Source organism: Trichosurus vulpecula, chromosome 6 (genome assembly GCF_011100635.1).
Source record: "Trichosurus vulpecula isolate mTriVul1 chromosome 6, mTriVul1.pri, whole genome shotgun sequence".
NCBI lineage: Eukaryota > Metazoa > Chordata > Mammalia > Diprotodontia > Phalangeridae > Trichosurus > Trichosurus vulpecula.
In genome coordinates, this window is record NC_050578.1 from 26,845,157 (window position 1) to 26,865,813 (window position 20,657).

The 20,657-nt window shown below is 36.9% G+C and overlaps 1 protein-coding gene across 1 annotated transcript in view; it reads left to right on the forward strand.

Annotated features, from left to right (window-relative positions):
* The window catches only part of LOC118853460 (teneurin-3), a 324,419-nt gene that overhangs the window by 175,809 nt on the left and 127,953 nt on the right, over positions 1-20,657 (forward strand). Inside the window, exon 10 of the mRNA XM_036763567.1 lies at positions 1,549-1,734. Coding sequence (XP_036619462.1) covers positions 1,549-1,734 — 186 coding nt within the window. The remainder of the gene's footprint in view (positions 1-1,548; positions 1,735-20,657) is intronic.

The window sequence follows — 20,657 nt, forward strand, 5'->3', positions numbered from 1 at the left end:
AGCTTTCCTCTATCTTCATCAGCAGTTTGTCCATTAATTAGCCCTCCAATTCCACTTCAATTGAATTAACTCTAATTAATAAGTTCATTACAAAGATTGACGCACCTTGCTCAAAGCTAGTGTGCTAAATGCTGATAAACACCTTCACCCTAATGAAAAATTGATTAGATTGAAGAGAAAGGGTGCCTCTGAAATAAACCTTTCTCTCCTGGAGCTGAGTTGATGTTATGTTGCTCTGAAGTTAATCAAACCATCTTGGATCTCTTAATCAAAAATTTAATTCAAAGTAGATAGAAAATGTGGCATAGGAGAAAAAAACCCCACCAGCTCTCTTCCTGTAAACATTCCTGACTGTTTCTTCTAAGAAATGTCACAGCTCCTTGATGTGGTATTTAATGTTCTATAACTCTTCAAGACAAAGAATTATGGTGTCCGAGAAAGAAAACATAGCCAGTGAATGAAGAAACCAGAAACAAACTACTGTATATGTAGGCTGTTACAATTATTTTTAAGGGAAGAAAAATAAGGGTTGAACTCTATTTTCTATTTCAGTCAAGAATAATTTCAGCTTTTTCTTGTTAAGCTCATTCTCTTTTATGAGAAGACCAAAACTGATCAGAATGGTCATAACAGACAAAAAAGCGGACTTAACTTTATTCCGTGAGAAGGGGGTGGGAGAAATCCTTTCAGTCTTCATTATGGGGTTTATTTATTTATTTTTTTTCTTTCAGAAGCCAGCAGTGCTCAGATGAAGCTTTTAAAACACGGGACAAACCACAGTGATCTAAATGAGCATCCCAAATTCATAAGTTCTTTGGGCGGAGGTGATCTAACTATAGATTTTTGGCCCATGAACACCTTTGGCCTTAGCAATCTTAATAGCTACAAAAGAACGTGTTCCATAGTGATGTGCTAATTTGTTTTTTAAACAGTCTTTCTATTATTTAAGCTAAGCTACTCATAACTGTCAACAGTACAAATTTACTGAAAAGGAAAAAGAACAATCTCTTTTATTTAGCCAACATGTCATCATGTCAGAAGCAAGCTAATGTGCTCACTGTAGTATATTTTTTGCAATAATTAAGAGGAAAGGAAGGTATCATGAAAATGAATATTTTTAAAATCTGAAGGATAGCTTTATTAATTGTTGATGTACATAGAATGTCCTTTTCATTCCTGTTACAATTAGACACAGTTAAACGCAATTGTCCTATTCGCTAAATTTTAATTGACACAAGGGCACATGTTTCTAGCGGCAAAGTGTTACCCTTATGAAATAAGTGAATATAATGAGAAATTACTCATACCTACACATACTTTAGCAAGGGAGCTGGTAAGGTAATGTGTAAACAAACATAAACAAAAAGTTAAAACTCCATATTTATTCATTCCTCAGAGCCATAAATTCTTATGATTTTATTTCCAAAAGATGTTGCTTTTTCACTCTCTCAAATTGGAGTTTAAGGTGTAGCGCTGCTCATTAATTTTGTCTCTCTCTTTTCTTCTCCCCCACCCTTTTTTTCTCTGTTTCCTCTCTTTTCAATATAGAAATATGCTCGGTGGACTGTGGCTCACATGGGGTTTGCATGGGGGGAAGTTGTCGCTGTGAAGAAGGCTGGACTGGCCCAGCGTGTAATCAAAGAGCCTGCCACCCCCACTGTGCAGAACATGGAACCTGCAAAGATGGGAAGTGTGAATGCAGCCAGGGATGGAACGGAGAGCACTGTACCATTGGTAGGCCTGCTGTACTTTCATATCTATCTTCAACATAAAACTAAAGAGTTCGGACTGTTGGCTTTCCCTGCCTCTGAAATACAGTGCTTTGAAGCTTATTCCTTCAAAGCATTACTGCCTGTCACTCTGCATAAAGGAATTAATATTTTAAATAAGGATATCATTATATAATGGCTATTCAGTTCCTTTCAGACCCACTGCCACAAATGCAGGGCACAAGAATTCTTCCTTCATTATTTCATTTGTGATGGCCGTGAAAATTGACTCCCATGGAGAAAGAAGATACTCTTCCTATTTATAAATAGACCTTCATTGTAGACGCTGTCTCATTTTTATATGCTGCCATCGTATCTCTTAGTAACCATAGCCATATTTAACAATTTTACTTTAAAAGATCCATCATTTTACTCGTACACCAGGTATAGTCTGGTACAACCCTTCTCTGCCTCAGCAGGTACTTCTTTTGTGATTTTTTTGTGGCCATAAAAATTGTACACCTGCTAGTAAGTCCTCTAGGGCCAGGCCTCTGTTCCTGGCCCATTATTCAGAGGGCTGGTTTGTCTTCAGCTGGCGTAACTTCTAAGACCTCAGGGTGACCTCTATGCCATGTTAAAACAACCAAGTTAAGACTTTCAGGCAAGATTTTTTTTTCCTCAAAAAAAAACAGTAATTCCAAAGCTACCATCTTGTTGGCCTTTTATGTTCCTGAGCCTTCATTTTTGTACCTCTCACTATATCTAGTATGATAAGAAATAGATCAAATGCAAAGATCTAGTTTTTATTCAAGAATTTTGTGTCAGAAAACATTATATTAAATTATTTGGCTTCTGGACATATTTAGGTCTAAGGGCAATGATACGTTAATAATAGAAAATATAGTTTATCATTCGAATGTCAGGTGTTGTTTGTTGGGGATCAGAAAGTGTCCAGAGGTTATCTGTTCCCATATAGTTAAGGTCCTCACCTTAGTCTTTGCCATATTTATTTTACTACAGTGGGGTGGGGGTGGAAAGGGAACAGGCCAACAATAAAGGTAAAAGTAACTTTCCAACCACTCTGGTGAACGTGTGGAATGACTATAGTTGCAGGGAATTTGATAAGCCAAAATGTTCCATTATCTTGGGGTACATGTGCTTCCCTCTGTATCACAGTTATTATTTGCAAAGGTCCAGAATGTGCATTTTTTGATAAAATATTTCCTAGGGACACAAACTTATTGGCTGGAACCCTAGATGATTTCTTAGGCAAATTTTCAGGTATTATTTTCTACATTTTATTTCCTATAACAATCTGTATGTTCTGGATAATACCAGAGGGAAATTGTATTCACCTGTTTACCATAAAGCATTATAATTTTACGCATATTGCAACATACATTCAAATATTTCCTATAAAATATCATAACATGTATGTTTTACTACAGAATATTATAATCATAAAATTGGAGGAAGGTCCTTTCTGATCTTCTTTAACCCTTAAATAGCTCATGAAATGTCTTGTAATTTAAATTTAACCAAAAAGTGAAACTTTCCACTGTGATTGGGTCAAAGCTTCAGGAAGCTTAAACCAAACTAGGTTTCTTTCATTCATAGAGTGAATTTCATTTGTGATCAGTAGCAATGACTTGTGTGTTTGGTGGCATTGAAAATCAGCCTCAGTGTCAGGAGACGTAAATTAAAATCTGTCCTCTGACCTGTACAGAATGTGTAACCCCGGCAAGTGGGCTGAAACTCTCAGTGCCCCAGGCAACTCTCACAGGCCTGTCAGTTGTTGGAAAGCAGGTGCTGGTCTGACTTGGTAGAGGTGCTGTCCATATCTGTAGGTATCTGTCTATATCTAAACGTGTATTTAGCTATCTATACATATGTGTGTATACATACAAAATTTTATTCTCCTATTCAGTTGGTTAACAAACATTTATTAAGTACTTACTATGTGCCAGGCACTGTGCTAATTATGGGGCTTATACAGAAAGGCAAAAACAATCCCTGCCCTCAAGAAGCATGTGTGTGTGTGTGTGTGTGTGTGTGTATGTGTGTGTGTGTGCATGTATATATATATATATATAGTCACATAGTATATTTAATATATTATGCAATAATATGCAATACTTATATAATGCATATTATATACTCTCAACAAATGTTATTTTATTATATTCAAATAAGACACAGATATGCATATGTATATATATATAGATATATATTTAAAGATCTCCACATTAATTATAGCTTTTGTTGGAAATCTGAAAGAGAGGAGGGGAGAGAGTCTCTTTGTACTGCTCTTCATGTTTGTAAATGAAGAGGAGTTCTCTCTCCCACATCAAATTTTTGATGCACATGTCCAGCATATATCAAGTTCTTAATAAATGCTTGTTCACCGACTAACATGATACCTGTGTTTTATTCTTGGGCCCAAAAAACCTCCCTAGGCACAAAAGCCCAATGGATAATAGAACCTAGGAAAAAGATAATTCTCCAATGAGCATTTACCCTGGCATTTTCTGGAGCTCATAGCTAGGTAGGAGAGGTAAAAACCTCCAATAACTCTTTGATTGTAATATATATGGATTATATAATAAACGTATGTATAGAAATTTGCACATACATTTATTTATATATTTTGGAACACCAAGAAGTAATCAGTAGACAAATTTAACTTGCCAAGAAGCAATTAATAAATCATTCTGTTATTGGTTTTATGACCTTGACAGGATTACTGAGGACAATAGTTACGCATGAATGAACTGTTTTTGAATCATTTTTCCAAGGTTTTAGACACAAACAGGGCTTTTGTGAACTTGGGTTTGTAGGTCTTTTCCTCAGACAAAGTTTGTAATCATTATGATAATCATTTTTGACTTGTCCATTTTAAATCCTACTAAGCGTAGACACTTTAAAGGTAAAATACCAGCCCTCATTCAAAAAATAGTAATTATAACAATCCCCAAAGTGTTTCTATCATAGCGGTGGAAAGTTGTTTTATTATGATTTAGGAGGGTGTTTGTTTTGCTTTTTGTACCATTAGAATTCATTATTCTAACTCTGGGCCTACAGATATAAAAATTGCCTTTCCTCTCATCCAAATGTACAGTCCTACCATGAAGAATAGGAAATGTGTTAAAAGAGGCCTTTTTGAGTTGCAAATTTAACAGCACAGGAAGTGTTGAGATGAAGTTAGCTATGGAGAGAGGCTCTACTGCTATGCATTTTCTATCAACTCAAACACTTGTGTGCTCTCTGATAGAAACTGCTACTTGGTGGAAGAATGCCCATAAATCAGCAAGATTTTTTTTCCTTGCTCCATATTATGTGCCGTCTCATCACATACAAACAGGGAGGTTAATTGAAAGAGAGATGGAAGAGAAATTAAACAGTTAGAAGCAAACAGAAGTTCTCAGTAGAGAGCAGAGAATATCCTTCATTAGTCATTTTACTGTCTCATAAACTCTGTGCATGCTTTCATAAAACCATGGGCATATTGATAGTAAAATAGGTTATGAATTTAGAGGGTTCACTTAACACCCTATCTACCTGACGGATCCTGTCCAGATTTTTTGATTAATGGGTATATATTTTCTTCCCACCATGAATCTCTTGTGTCACAGAACTCATACATTTATTTGAAGGTGCATTGCCCCGTGTCCTTGTGCTCTTCCTGAGTAGAATATGACTAGCAGTATATGTGAATACTATTTTTTAAATGAAACAAAAAGAAATCATAATTTTAAAATGTCATAACTTTAAATATATTTGTAGACGTTAAATTTTAATGGCCAGAAAATTAAAATATATGTAAAATGCTTAGCAAATCTTAAAGTTCTATGTAAATGCTAGTTACTATTGTCATTTTCACTAGTGTTTAAAGTGTTTCTAAAAACCAATGTGGTAGTTCAGCCCGTTTTTAAAAGATGGTGAAAGATGCAGAGAAGATAGATAATTTACCCAACACCATACCAATGTCATGTGTAAGCAGATAGGTCATTGACTCATTATTAAACTTGAACTTAGGCTACTGAACCATATCCTTTTGTATCAACTCTGTGTATATATGTAATATTATATTTTCTTTTTTCCCCCCAATTGCATGTTAAAATGATTTTTAACATTTGGGTGGTTTTTTTTTAAGTTCTAAATTCTATCCCTTCCCCCTCCCTGAGACAGTAAGCAATCTGATATAGGTTATACATGTGCAATCATGTGAAATGTTTCCATAGTAGTCATTTTGTACAAGAAGACTTGAAAGAAAAAGAGAGAATGGAAGGGAAGGAAGAAGGGAGGGAAGGAGAGAAAGAGGGAGGTAGGGGAAGAATGTAGGCGGGGGGGGGGGGGGGAGAAAGAAATAGTGTGTTTGAGTCTATTCAGATATTATCAATTCTTTCCCTGGAGGCGGAGAGTGTGTTTCATCATGAATCCTTTGTAACTGTCTTGGATCATTGTATTGCTGAGAATAGCTAAGTCATTCACAATTCTTCTTTGTCCAGTATTGCTGTTACTGTATACAATGTTTTCCTAGTTCTGCTCACTTCACTTTGCATCAGTTTATGTGAGGCTGTCCAGGTTTTTCTGAAATCATCTTGCTTGTCATTTCTTATAGTACAATAATATTCCATCACAATGATCAAAGGCCTAAAGACTGAACTCGTGTGCCTGATTTCATCCTACATGTTTTTAAAATGATAAAATTTTACAGCATCAGAAGGAAAGTCACAAAAATGGCTAAAGAATTGCAAGTAAGATTTATAAGTGGAATTTAACGTAATTGGTATTTTGTAATATGTCTAAAATAATTTCTCCCGAACAGTTTAAATTTAGGGGAAAAAGAGGAAAGGGGAAGTCTCAACACTGCCTTGTCCAAATCCAGAGATTCCCCTGAGTTTCTCACCAAAACCCCATCTAACATATCAGGACAACTAAATTGGGTTATTCATTTATCCTTTGCCTTAAAAGAAAAGAAAAAGCTCTCAACCCAACTGGCTCACTGTTAGAGCTGATTGGAAGTTGCAGATACCAGCTATGAAAGTGTATGTTTACACTTCTAATACTGTCGTTCTCAAATATTAAGTAATAAGGATCTAAAGCTTCTGAAGTCTTCCTCTGATGCTTTCCCAGTCTACCGTTCAATAAACATTCATTAAGCACTTACTGTGTACCAGGCACTGTGCTAAACCTGCCCACTGTTAACAGTCCCACATTCTGATTGGACAGACAAGATACAAACTGTGTACATACAGTAAATCTACAGGATAAATTGGGGGAAGTTTCAGGGGGAAGGTGCTATCGTTGAGGGGAACAAAGAAAAGTTTTTTGCAGAAGGTATGATTTTAGTTGAGACTTGTAGTAAGCCAGGAGGCAGGCCCACGTGATAGGGCCATTGAACGCACTGGTTTGGCAGCCATCAAACAGCTCACTGACAAAATCATTCACTTTGTACCTACAAACATTTTGGCCAGTGTGCAAGCACATGTATTAATTTTTGCCTTTGTGTAGAGGGCATAAAAGTGACTTTAAAATTATCTCCTGATACTTGATGGGTATATTATAAGAAGTTTCATTAGCAATTCCTTTTTATAGAGAATATAACTATAAGAAATAAACTGAAATGACAGCACAAGAAGTTATACATTTAAAAAATGAAAGAAAAAACTTTACTGGTGATAAGATTAAGTAAATACTGATATAGTCTTCCAAGGGAGGCCTTGCAATCTCCATTCCACCAAACGTTAACTGTACAATCAACTAGAATTTTTAGCATTTTTTTAAAAGCAGTTTAAAACTTCCTTTTATCTCTGACCTTAATAGATTCTCAACTACTCTGAATGCTTTTGGTGGCGTTGTAGTTCTAGAAATCTGTAACTTTATTCTAGTTGCTGCTTTATTTGGGAAATTATTTTTCCTCAATAATATATTGTAATTTTAATTTTGATTTTAGTTAGCTTGTGTATGTGTAGCTTGTATTATATATGATGTAAATTTATATAGATTCTTCTATTTCTTCCTTTAGAAGATGTCATAACTTTAAAAGTATTTGTTTAAATGTTAAATTTTAATGACAAGAGTGAATTGGATCATAGATTAAAAGGTGGAAGGGACCTTAAAGTCTGTTTGGTTCAATTCCTTCATTTTACAAATGCAAGAACATAGGCCCAGGAGGGTTGAGTGATTTTCCTAGGATCCTGTAGCTAGAAAGTAGCTGAAGCCGGATTTGATTCCATTCCTTCCCGACTCCAAGTCCCAGCACTTTATCCACTGTGTCACACTGACTCTCAGTTGGATGTTGGGGAACTATGTTACTCCTTTGGAGTCATTTGGGCTCCAGTTAGAAAGCTATTGCTTTGTCTTGTGATGTGGTGAAAGAGAAAGGGCTGTCACTATGGAGAAGAGACTTAGACCCTACTAACCTGTGTGACCTTGAACAAGTCAAGACTTCTCTGGGTATCAGTTTCATGTCTGACATGAAGGGATCAGACTCAATGACCCAAGGTCTATTTGAGCTCTAAATTATTGATCCCGTAGTATAGAAGTTCTTAACTTTTTTACGTATCATGGACCCCTTTGGTAACTTGGTGAAACCTGTGGAACTCTTCTCCGAATGATGTTTTTAAATGCATAAAATAAAATACATAGGATTACAAAGAAAACAAAAGTTAATGAAAATAAAGATGTCTTTTTTTTTTTCATTCCATGTTCATGGAACACTTGAATTCTGTCCACAGACCCCCTGAGCAAACCCCCGTTCTAGTTTAGTAGCAGACTTTGATTAGAGTGCCAGTTTCTCCATTTGTTAAATCTTTAACCTTGGGCAAGCCATTTAATTTCCTTTCTATAAAGGAATTTGTCAGTTTCCTAATTTGTAAAATGATGGGGTTGGATTCAGTGACAGGTTCTTGTTAGTTGATGATATCTATAATTTATACCCTCTAGAGCTGAAAAAGTTAAGATACAAAGTCTTCATGATTTAGTCACTATGGGACTTCTCCCAGATGTATCCTGGCAATGATTTACTAAATCTAGGGAGTTGCCTGGGGCAGTAAAAATTAAGTGACATGCCTACTGATAAATGTATTGTTGTTCAGTCGTGGCCAACTCTTCATGACCCCATTTGGGGTTTTCTTGGCAGAGATACTGGAGTGGTTTGCTTTTTCCTTCTCCAGCTCGTTTTACAGAGGAGGAAATTGAGGCAAACAGGGCTATGTGACTTACCCAGCGTTACATAGCTAGTGAGTATCTGAGGTCAGAGTTGAACTCAGGAAGATGAGTCTTCTTGACTCCTGGCCTGACACTCCATCCATTCTACCACCTAGTAAAATTAAAAGTAGATTAGAATCCAAATCTTCTTCAGTATAATGTTCTAGCCAATACACCTCACTGTGTACCAGGTAATGGACCAAACAGTAGCTTTCTTATTGGGTTCCATGTTGCTCAATAGGATTAATATTGCCCCAAATCTTCAGTTTGCTATAAAGCTAAAGTTTTTAACCTTTTTTCGTGTGTCTTGGACCCCTTTGCCAGTCTGGTGAAACCTATGGACCTTTTCTTGAGAACAGTGTGGGTTTTTTTAAATAATACTTGAAGGAAATGCTGAATTTCAGTTAGAGATTAGTGAACGGAAATATGTAAATATTTTTCTATCCACATTCACAGACACCTGCTACCCTACACCCCAAAAACTATCCATAAAACCTATGGATCCCATATTAAGAATCACTGCTGTAAAGGAACACTTTGACAGGACAATCACAGAATCATAGACTTAGAACTAAAAGGAATCTTAAAGGTCATCAGATCCAGCCCCTTTATTTTACAGATAAGGAAATTGAGGCATAGAAAGGTAAAATGACTCTCCCATAGTCATACAGCTAGTAGGTATCTGAGGGAGGATTATAATTCAGTTCTTCCTGAATACAAATCAGGCACTCTATACACTGTGAATTGATGACACATGCATAAGCTACAAATACAAAAGTTAATTGAAATGACAAATAGAAATTACAGTAAATGAATAGAAATAGTAATTTCTCCAAACACAGGATTGACTTAACTGTTAGTTATAGAATTCTAGAACTGCATCCCCACCAACATAATTCAAAGCAGTTCAGAGTATATTAAGATCATAGGAAAATGTGAAACATTTTTTAAAAACATTGTAAGAATGCTAAGTATTGATAACATTGCTTAAGCTTTCTAGAATGGAGATTCCCAAATTTCCCTGGGTAGATTGTGAGTCTTTACTTACTCTCACCCCCAAGAAGTTTTTTTTTTTTTAATGTCTTACCTCTCTCCCATTTCATCATCTTTCTTCTAGGATCCTTCTAGAAAGAAATAATAGAGTTAGCAGAATAATCCAAGGAGTAACTTGTTCTAAGCATGCATCTGTCTTACCAAGAAGTATTTTTTTTGAATCGCATTGATATAAGGAAAGGTGGATTCCTTTGTGGTATTTTCTTCTAGTCATGTCTCAAACACTGAGTTGTTTATTGAGCTACATTGATTTTCATGTACTTTCAGGCAATTCAAATGGAAATTCGGCCTAGGGGAAATCCTAATTCCTTTAAGCTACAAAAGACCAGCTATTTGTTTTTATTCTAATTCTTTAGTACATTGGGAAACAAGATCATTAATGATCACAAAGACATGCTTTGTTTGTTCAGACAAAACTTAAACATGCAGTACTCAGCATACCTCTGTTAAACACCAGGGTTGCTCTGGGCTTTAGGATGTCTGAGATTAGAAATTGAAAATGAAATACATACAGCTGGGGAATTATCTGCTAAACAATGAAAAAAAAGAGAGATCAAAACTATTGCCAGTGTGGACAGGCTTTGGTTTGGCACAAAAGTTTCTTGTCTCAGGATCTTGTTGAAAGCCGTAATGTTTTGGCGATTATTTAAGAAAGTAGGTGACATTTGGGGGAGAGGAGATTCGGCAAGCTGACCAGACTTTTGTGTTTTACTTAGATAATGAAATCTGGTAAAATACTTCTTTGAATTTTGAATGTTCCTTGTGTTGGGAACCAAAATCAAAATTATAAGGAATTTGGGAGTGCTCAAAAAAGATGTGTTTTTCTTTCTATAAGTCTTTTGTAGCTCATGTTTCTATAGCACATTTACAAAAAGAAAAAAAATTGCTGACAAATTTGAGGAAGGGAGTACAGAGTATTACTACATCCATTTTTACAGGTAAGGAAACTGAGGGTCCAGTGGCTTAAATACTTTGGCCTGCTAGTTACCAGCTAGTATCAGAGTTTCAGGGCCAGGCCTCAAACCTGACCTTCTCCTGAGCCCAAGTCCAATGTTCTTTCCATTATATCAGGGGTGTCAAACTCTGAGTTTCTATCTGAAACAGGGATCAGCAAACCATACGTAAGGATCCCTGCAAGCAAATATTCATTTAGAAAAGCACATATTAAGTCTATGTGTTGTATTCTTATTTAATTTGTGAAATTTCCCCATTATATTTTAATCTGTTTCTAGTGCACCCAGGAAGGGCCCCGTGTTTGACACCTCTGCATTATACTGTAAGAGCAGAACATTAATTTCACTAGACCACAACATCGTGCCAGTGCCCTAGCTTCAGCACTTAAGACAGCACCTGACACCTCTTGGGCACTTCAAGAAAGCTTGTTGATTGACTGATTGCAGATAACTTGCTTCTAAGAGCAAGGCTAACTAAGATAGCTAAACTATCATCTTCAGGCTGGACTCTGCTAGCACAGATAACCTCTTGAGATCCCCTCCAACTCTATGAGTAATGATGAATATTTTGTGCCAAAGAACATTAGGACAGAGGGAATCTCTTCTTTGCTCTAGTGCCAAGAGAGCCCATTGAAAATACTGCTCTCGGATGAAGGTGAGGATCAAGTTCATACATTTTTTAAGTATCAGCCATTTTCTGAAAATTCAGGCCAAGCATTAGATTGATGTTAGCTCCTTCTTTTGAGTTAACATTTGTATGGCATAGTATTTGGAGCCTCCAAATATTAATTTTCTTCTCATTTTTAGACTGCTTTATTCACTGAAATATTTTTATATACTGTACTTCTATCCTCTGTAATCCCTTCAGAATTGGTATTCCTTAATGAGGTCACTTAATCTCCTCCTTTTTTCTAAAAATGCAGACCTAGTTTTTCTGACCTTTCTGAATGATGGGGTTCTTTCATATTTAGGTTGTCAGTGCTCTTCCCTATCTCACTATTTTTACATGCTCTATACTACAATGATCACATTTTCTCCAATATCTAAGCATTTTCTTTAAAAAGAAGTGCTTGGATGGGAGATGCTACTTTTTGTGAAGGTAATGTCCATATTTGGACATTTTAACCACCATAACCTTCAGAGAGTCTTCCTCTTTGGCATTTGGGGCATAATGAGCTTCCTAGACATTACATTTTAGCCTTTTGTCACAATTCTCTTATCTTCTTCTTTATCTCTTTCATTATGAATCATTAGATTCAAGTGAAGCCTGTGTGGAATACCAGTTTAAGTAACAACAGCTAGGTGGCCAAACAGTGAGTTAGATAACTGCCTGGTTGATGAGATCATTACAGCAATGCAGTTCACTGCTTAGTTCTCACTGTTATAATGATAAAAGAAATAAAAATGACAAATTCAATGTGTTATACAGATGTGACCTTCGTTCGGGACTTTGCTTTTAAGCTGCTAGGACATTCTCTTTTCTCCTCTATCCATACACTGTCTACCCAAGTTACTGGAACATCCCTGAATTTCTCCTTATTTTCAGAAATATATTCTGTAGAGAAAGGACATTATTAAAGTTGATTGTTCCAGCATTTTTGCAGGCTTGTGCGGAGGGTCATCAATTGTTGTCTAAAACAGAGTTGTAACTTCTCTTGTTTTGTTATACATCACTTAGTGCTTTGGTCTCATAATAGCTAGAAGAAGCAAAGATTTTCAGAGAACTTGTGATAGTGTTGGAAGCTGAGGGTAGCTAGGTGGCCCTGGAGTCAGGAGGTCCTGAATTCAAATGTGGCCTTAGACACTTACTAGCTATGTTACCCTAGGGAAGTCATTTAATCCTGATTGCCTTAAAAAAAAAAAGTTGGAAGCCCTGGGATCTACTCTCAGTTTTTACACCCAATTTTGTTACATGACCTCGGGAAAAATCACAATACCTAGAACAGTATGAGATTTTAATTTAAAATCCGAGAACCTGGGTTCAAATCCCAGCTTTGCTATTTACTACCTGTATGTCCTTGGACAAATCACTTAACCTCTTAGAATCCAGTTTCCTCATCTGAACACTAAGGAAGCTGAGAAGTTAAGAAAAATGAAAAGCTAAACTAGATAATCTCAAAAATCCCTTCCAGTTTAAGATCCCATGATCCATTTGTCCAATACCACAAACATGGGAATACTTCATCAAACCCAGGACCTGGAAGAGAATTCAGAGGTCATTCAGTCCAGCCTGTAGTTGAACAAATTCCTGTAATTAACATTTCTGATGGACAGTCATCCAGATTCTGCTTGAAGACCTCCAGTTCCAGGGAACCCACTACTTCCAAAGAATGTCCATTTAGTGCTGATTATGAGATCCTGGTGTTTGACTCATAGCTATGTGGCATCACCAGAAAAATATTGGTATTGAAAAATAAAGGGTTTTGTGTCAGAAATTATTGAAAGCACTGAATAATTTCCTAAATACAGTTCAGCCTGCCCTCTATTTCTTATTCGGTTTTGGAGAAGCTCATAGGGCTCCCTCTCCAACTGTATGCAGTAATCTGAACAATAATCAATCTTTAACCACTTGGCTTTTTGGATGTAAAATGATAGCGTTATCATCACTTTTGAATGATTGTGGATGTTAATGAAGAAACCCTGTGTTATCTGTATGTTGATGTAATCAACACAATGTCATCTGCAAAAAGAAGCATCATCTCTTGGAAATAGTCCTTTATACTTTATGCAAAATATCCTGCATAATGCTGTTATATGTTTGTGGTGAGCAATTTTAGCCCTGTTTTTTACCTTTTTTGTTGATGATAATTGAAGAATCATTCAACAAAGTCCTATCTAGTCCTAGCTATCAAGGAATTTTGTGTAATTTTAATATATTTATTGAAGACACTTTATTGGAGAAGAAATTTTTTAACATTGTGTTTTGCTCTCCCTTCCAGGATTCTTGTGAAGATCAAATGATCTTCAGAAGATCTTAGCATATCTTTTTGTATAGCTTTTAGCATGGTACCTGGTCCTTAAAAGTCACTATCTAAAAGCTAGCTATTATTATTAAGAAATCTTTCTTTCTGTCTATAATAGTAAATGGCAGCAGTTTCTGGCATTGTCTGTACCTATCAGCCATTTGTGTGATTGTGAAGATGTGGAAAAAAATTTTTGTGAAAGTCTATCAATTACCTTCTCATTTATATCAGGGATGCCCTGGATATGTAACATAAACCACTGTCACAAAGATGTTGCAGAGTCGAGAGAGTAAGAATATGGGTTCGTAATTACTGGTGTCTTCTCAGTCACTCAAAAATAATAACAAATGCTATTTGCAATCTCTTCGGTTATTTTAGAATCTTCCTTTCTTTAAATTCTTGAAGATTAATCCTTGCATTCTTTTAAAACCATATCTCCCCCCAGATAGATTTCTTCTGTCTATATTAAGTCATTCGGCAACCCTCTCTGACATCATTTCTTCAAGTATTATTTCTATTCGTTATATAACACGATGGAAACCAAAATGTTGAATTCCCAATAAAGAGATTCTGCTCTCTCAGTTGCTTAGAAATTAAGACTGTGTTCCATTGCATATCTGTTTCTTAGCCTGCTTCAGTTTTTATTCACAAATGTCCTTTGTATGTGACTTAGTTGAAATTTCAGATTTAGCTTCCTACAACCTCATTTTCTCTTGTACTACTTTGCATATTTTATGAAGCGGTATTGTTCATCATCATCCATCTATGTAATGTTCTGCAAATAGCATTGTGTTTAAGCTCCTTAGCTGCCGTGTTTCTCTGTTTGTCAAGAAAATCAAATGTTTGCTGACTGGAGCACTTTCATCTGCTTTGCTTTGGTCAAATATTGTACGTCAGTTAAAATTCTCTAAGAAGTGGTGATAATCATAGTCTTTGTCATTATTTTTGTCCATTTCCCATTTTCAGAACCAATAGCTTGTTTAAAGAGATCATTGCAGAGACATTGTAATTTCATAAAAGGTCTTCTCATTATGTTTTCTGGTAATTTGGTGTTAATTTTGATCTTTTCTCTTACAATCTGCTAACCTGACTGCTCAGCCGCTGATTTCGAAATTACTTCCTCATTGGTAACCAAGTCATTTCCATGGGGATTTTTAGTTCTATTTGTCTGATTTTTAAAAAAATTTGTCAACACCTTTTTAAAGAAAGTATATATGTTATACTGGTACAAATTTTCTGAGAAACATAAAAGCCTTTGGTCTTATTCAGAAGCACAATTAGAGTTGAGTAGTTCTGTGACTCAGCTAGTGTTTTTGCTAATTATATCCATTGTCCAATAACCAATTCATCCAAAGCAGTGGTGGTCCTATGCCTTATTTGGTCATACCCATAACTCAAAGAAAAAGTCCTTTTGTTTGTCATTAGCCTGTTTCACGAGGCTCATTCATTCTGAGCTTTAGCACTCAAGATCATGCCACACATTTTTCATCTTCCTTTCCCTAACTCTTGGTTTATTTGCTTTCGTTTTCTGTATATCTTTTAATAGGAGTTAGTTGAGTTTCCTTTGCATTTATGTTATGTGTAAACAGATTTCTCTATTTTTCTTGTTTAGATCCATTCATATTTGTGTTATCAGAATTGAGCCTTAAGAATATCTCTGAGTCAACTCTCTTTTACTCCATTTGGAATTAAGTCTATGGGACCTTTATTTTTCTCTGAACATTCTGAAATCCACTACCCCAATATCTAGAGTGCAGAATCTAATTCTGATTGATTCTCCTTTCCTGTATCACAACCTCTAAGACAAAACGGCCACACTCTCCCAAAATGCCCACATTACAACATCAGCAACTAGTTCTTCCTTATTATTTAGAATAACATATAGAATAACTTAGCCCCTCAACATTTTCCCTGCATTTTGAAGAAGGAAAGTATCATTAAGACAACTCATAACTTTGTCAGCTGATTTACCTGGAAGAAAGAGAAGGCGTCAATGGCTATGTTAATTAATTGATTGATTCAGTGGATATATTAATGATTTAGGTCCTTATTAGTCTTACACATACTATTAGGCAGCACAGTGAATAGAGTATTAGACCTAGAATCAGGAAGACCTAAGTTCAAATTTGGCCTTAGATGCATGTTAGCTACTTGACCCTGGCCAGTTCATTTAACTTCTCTCTACCTCAGTTTCTTCATCTTCCATAAAATGGAAATAATAGCCCCTAACTCCCACTGTTGCTGTAGGGATCAAATATGATAATAATTAAAAGTGCTTAGCATGGTGCCTAAGCATATAGTAAGGACTAAATGAATATTAGCCATCGTTATTATCACCCTTCTGTACCATGTTTTTGATGTGTTTCTCAAACCCTGGATCTATGCCATCCTTCTGGCTAGGTGGAGAATAGCACCTTTCCCCCACTATACTGCCCCCCTCCATTGATTCTTAGTGATACGGTCTCTCCCCTATCCCCACCATCCAATACAAGTTCCTAAATTCCTCACATTAATACATCTTCTTAACATATAGAACACGCCTCCACCAGACCTTTATTCTGTTTCTTTTGAATGTCGTACACCTCTGCATGGCTATACTGAAATCATGAGTCCCATCTCATGAAACATTCTTAGGTTAAGATCTCTAGTGCAGATATGTTTAAGCACTTGAGGCTACTTTCTCCTAAGAATATTGGTTTTCTCCATTGTGGAACAGAGATTCCACTAGTTCTGGAATTAGAGGATCTAGCTCTAAATCCTAGCTCTGCCATTTACTGTCTGTGTTAGCTTGAGCAAATTCCTTTACCCATTTGGGCTTTGGTTTCCTAGTCTGTAAAATGGTAGACTTGGATGAAGTTTACAGAACCAAATCCTATGATTCTATAATTTTGTATTCTTCTTCCTGCATTATTATTGTCACTCCATGGTTCTGGCTTGACATGTCCCATTTAGTGATGATGACTTGATTTCTCTTTTAATAACATAAAAGGAAGACACTAATAAAAAGGAATATAGACTTAAACTTTTTTTTCCACTTTAGCATTATAAGCTAGAATCATTTTCTGTTCTGACCTACCTCTTCCGTTGCCCTAATTTATCAGGCTAAAAAGTGAGGCAACAGAAAATTCAGCTGAATTCCTCAGATGAAGTCACTTAAAAGTCTCACATCCCGTGGTTAAAAAAATTCAAACTCAAAGTAAATTTTTATGAAAGGGGCCCCAAGCCCATTATTTTTGGAAATGTTAAATGGATAGATTCATATTATATTAAATCAAAGGGCATTTCCTTGGGACGTCTAACATTGAATTCTGAATGTCGGTAAATGTTACCCATGGGAGTATATCAAGATTTCACTGCATAAATTTCCACCCAGGTCACTCACAGAAAGCCTGTAATGATGAGTAGGATTTTAGTCCTTTCAAAGAGGTGCAGCATGTATGCTGATGCTATGATAAACAGACTGGTGTGTAGGGATTGTTCTTATATGTTTTCTCCCTAGAGCACCTGCTGTGGGAAGGCTTTGGTACCAGGGCCACAGCAGTAAAAAAAAATATCATTCTTCCCATTCTTCCCTTCTACAGTGTGCATGCCTGTCTGTTGATGGTAATGGCAGTAATGCTTAGTGATGAGTGTGGCTTTTATTCCATTGTGGTCATTACACATTGGAGTAGCCTGGGAGGAAATGATTATTTTTGTGGCTTTATAATGACTTGTGTGTCACTGGGATGCTTGATCTGCTAAAGGTCATGGTCTACTTCTTCCCTTATGTCCTTAGTGTACGAGGTCCAGTTAACATCTTTCCAATCTACATTCTCCTTGAATATTTGTTTCCCACTGTGAAAAGTACCGTGGAACTCCAGCTGCTCAGAATCAGAGAACATTAGGGCTAGAAGCCACCTCAGAGAACATCTAGTCCAACCCACTCATTTTGCTGATGAGGAAACTGGGACTCAGAGACTTGCCCAAGGTCACACAGCTGGTAAACAGCAGAGTTAGGATTCACACCTCATTTTACTGAATCAAACTCTAGGGCTCTTTTCCACTATATTTTTAAAGTCTCCAAAACTATATTGGGGCCAGGAGGGGGTAAGGGGAGGGAAGGAAGAAAGAACTTAAAGTATTGCACTCTTCCTAGGTAAAATTATGAGTCTATTAATTTTAATTTAATTTTTTAAACCTAAGTACATTTTCAAAACATGAAATGTTTGATGTTTTAGCATTTCCCTTTTTTAGCGTCCTTTAACTTTATTTCTAATCCTAAACCAATTTCAATCACCAATAAGATTCTACTTGGGAATATAATCCCTCTTCCTGAATATATGCCAAATATATCCTGTGTCAAGTTTGCATTGTACTATTTTATTAAAATATTCAACCCCTGAAAATATTTATAAAAATGTTAAGCTACTTTACATTTAATGAAGGCATTACAGGTGAAGTTTAAGGGATGACCAGAGGATATATTTATTAGAAAATGGTGAATTCTGTTTTAAGTGCCTTACATCAAAGGCCCTCTTGGGCTTTGGGAAATGATTTTTTTTTGCTTCCCCATATCCTTAACACCCTTAAACAAGATAAAAAATAATTTTACACAAGTTGCCTCTATTTCAGTATTTTATGGATTTGTGATTTCATTACACATGCCACGAATATGAATGACAGCCTCTCTATGAGTGAATGGATAAATCAATGAATGAATGAAGAGCGTGGAATGAAAAGCATTCATGAGGCACTTGCTAGGTGATAAGCAATCTGCGTTAAACCTGGGGATAAAAATCTAAAGGCCAAGCAGTCCATGCCCTCATGGAGCTTACATTCTAGATGGTGATACAATACCTAGTGACAGCGTTTCTCCCATCCATCTCCTTTTCGGCTAAACTTCTTGAGAAAGCCATTGACGTGTGCTGCCTCCACTTCTCCCACTCAGTTTGAAATTCTGAAATCTGGATTCTGTGCTCATCATTAACTGAAACTGCTCTCTCCAGTCACCAGTGAGCTCTTGATTGTCAAATCTAATGGCCTTTTCTCAATTTTCATCCTTCTTGACCTCTCTACAGATTTGGACATCCTCCATCATCCTCTTCTCCTGGATATTTTCTCCTTCTCTCAGTTTTCATAATGCTGCTGTGTCCTAGTTCTCCTTTCTGTCTGACTTCTCCTCAGGATCTTTTGCTGTCTATGCATGGAGATCACACCTGCTTACCATAGGTGTCTTCTAAGGCTGTGTCCTGAGCCTTATTCTCTTCTGCCTCTGTACCATCTTGCTTGGTGACCTTATCAGCCCCCATGAGTTCAGTTATTTCTATGTATGTGATCCTCATGTCTATATTTTGAGCTCTGACCACTCTTCTGAGCTCCATTCTCCTGTCTTTGACTACCTCATGGACATCTTGAACTGGATATCCTGAAAGAATCTCAAACTCAACATGTCCAAATCAGAACTCACTGTATTCCCCCCAAAAAACCCTCCCATCTTCCAAGTGTCTGTATTAGTGCCTAGAGTACCACCATCTCCTCATCAACCCAGGCTCGTGACCTCCCTGCCATCCTCTACTCTTCACATTCACTCATCCCACATAGGCCATCTATTACCAAGTCTTATAATTTCTTCCTTTACAAACGCTCTTATTTAAATCTCCTTCTCTTAACACAAGCCACCACTCTCGTGCTTGTCCTTATGAAATTAAGACAAGTCAGCAAGCAGCTATTAAGTACCTGCTGTGGGCCAAGGGCTGGGCTAATCACTGGATGTACAAAGAAAGGCTAAGGCAACAACAAAACAAAAACAGCACGGGTCCCTGCTTTCAAGGTACTCACAACTTGACACATGGACAGTAGCTTCATGGTTGGTCTCTCTGCTTTGTCTTTCCCTACTCCAGACCATCCTCCACTTGGCTGTCAAATTTCTCTCTCTAAAACTCAAGTCTGACCCTCTGACTTCCCCACTCAATAAATTCTAGTGGTTCCCTATTACCTCCAGGGTCAAATATAATCCCTTCTATTTGGCCTTTAAAGCCCTTCGTAACCTGACCCCATCCCTACCCTTTAGCATGACTGTTTCCTCTGCAAGTGACACTGGCCCTTACTCGCTTTTCTTTGAAAATGGTACCCTGAGTGCTTTTACTGTCTTTCCTCTGTGCCTGGACCTCACGCCCTCCTCATCTCTGCCTCCTGGCTTCCTTGACTTCCTTCAAGTCTCAGCTGAAGTCTCACCTTCTGTAATAAAACCTTTCCCAGTCTTTCTTAATGCTAGGGTCTTCCCTCTGAGACTACCCCAATTTATCCTGAATAGATCTTGTTTGTATATAGTTGTTTGCATGTTGTCTCTCCTGTTAGGCTAGGAGCTCCTTGAAGGCAGGGGCTGGTTTTTTTTTTAATTTGGGATTTTTTTCCCTTTCTTTGCTAGCACACAGTAGGTGCTTAATAAATACTTTATTGACTTATTGTCTGCTTGACTCAGCTGCCAAAGAGATATTCCTAAAGTACCACCAGCCTACGTCAGGAGAGAATCAGCCCGGGTCAGAAACACTAGGTCAAAGCTTTTGTGCTGATTTGCAGAGGGATCAGGCCCAGGAATGGCTACTATAATTCTAGCCTGGGTAAGATAAAGAAACCCAGTCTCAAAACAAACAAACAAACAAAGATGGCCATTTCTGCGCCATATAAGCTATAGCCATTTGTTAAGAACTTTTGACCATGTTAGCTACCGTTGGTGCAACAACCATTTGTACTGGTCGTTAACACAACCAGAGGAGATGAATGGAACA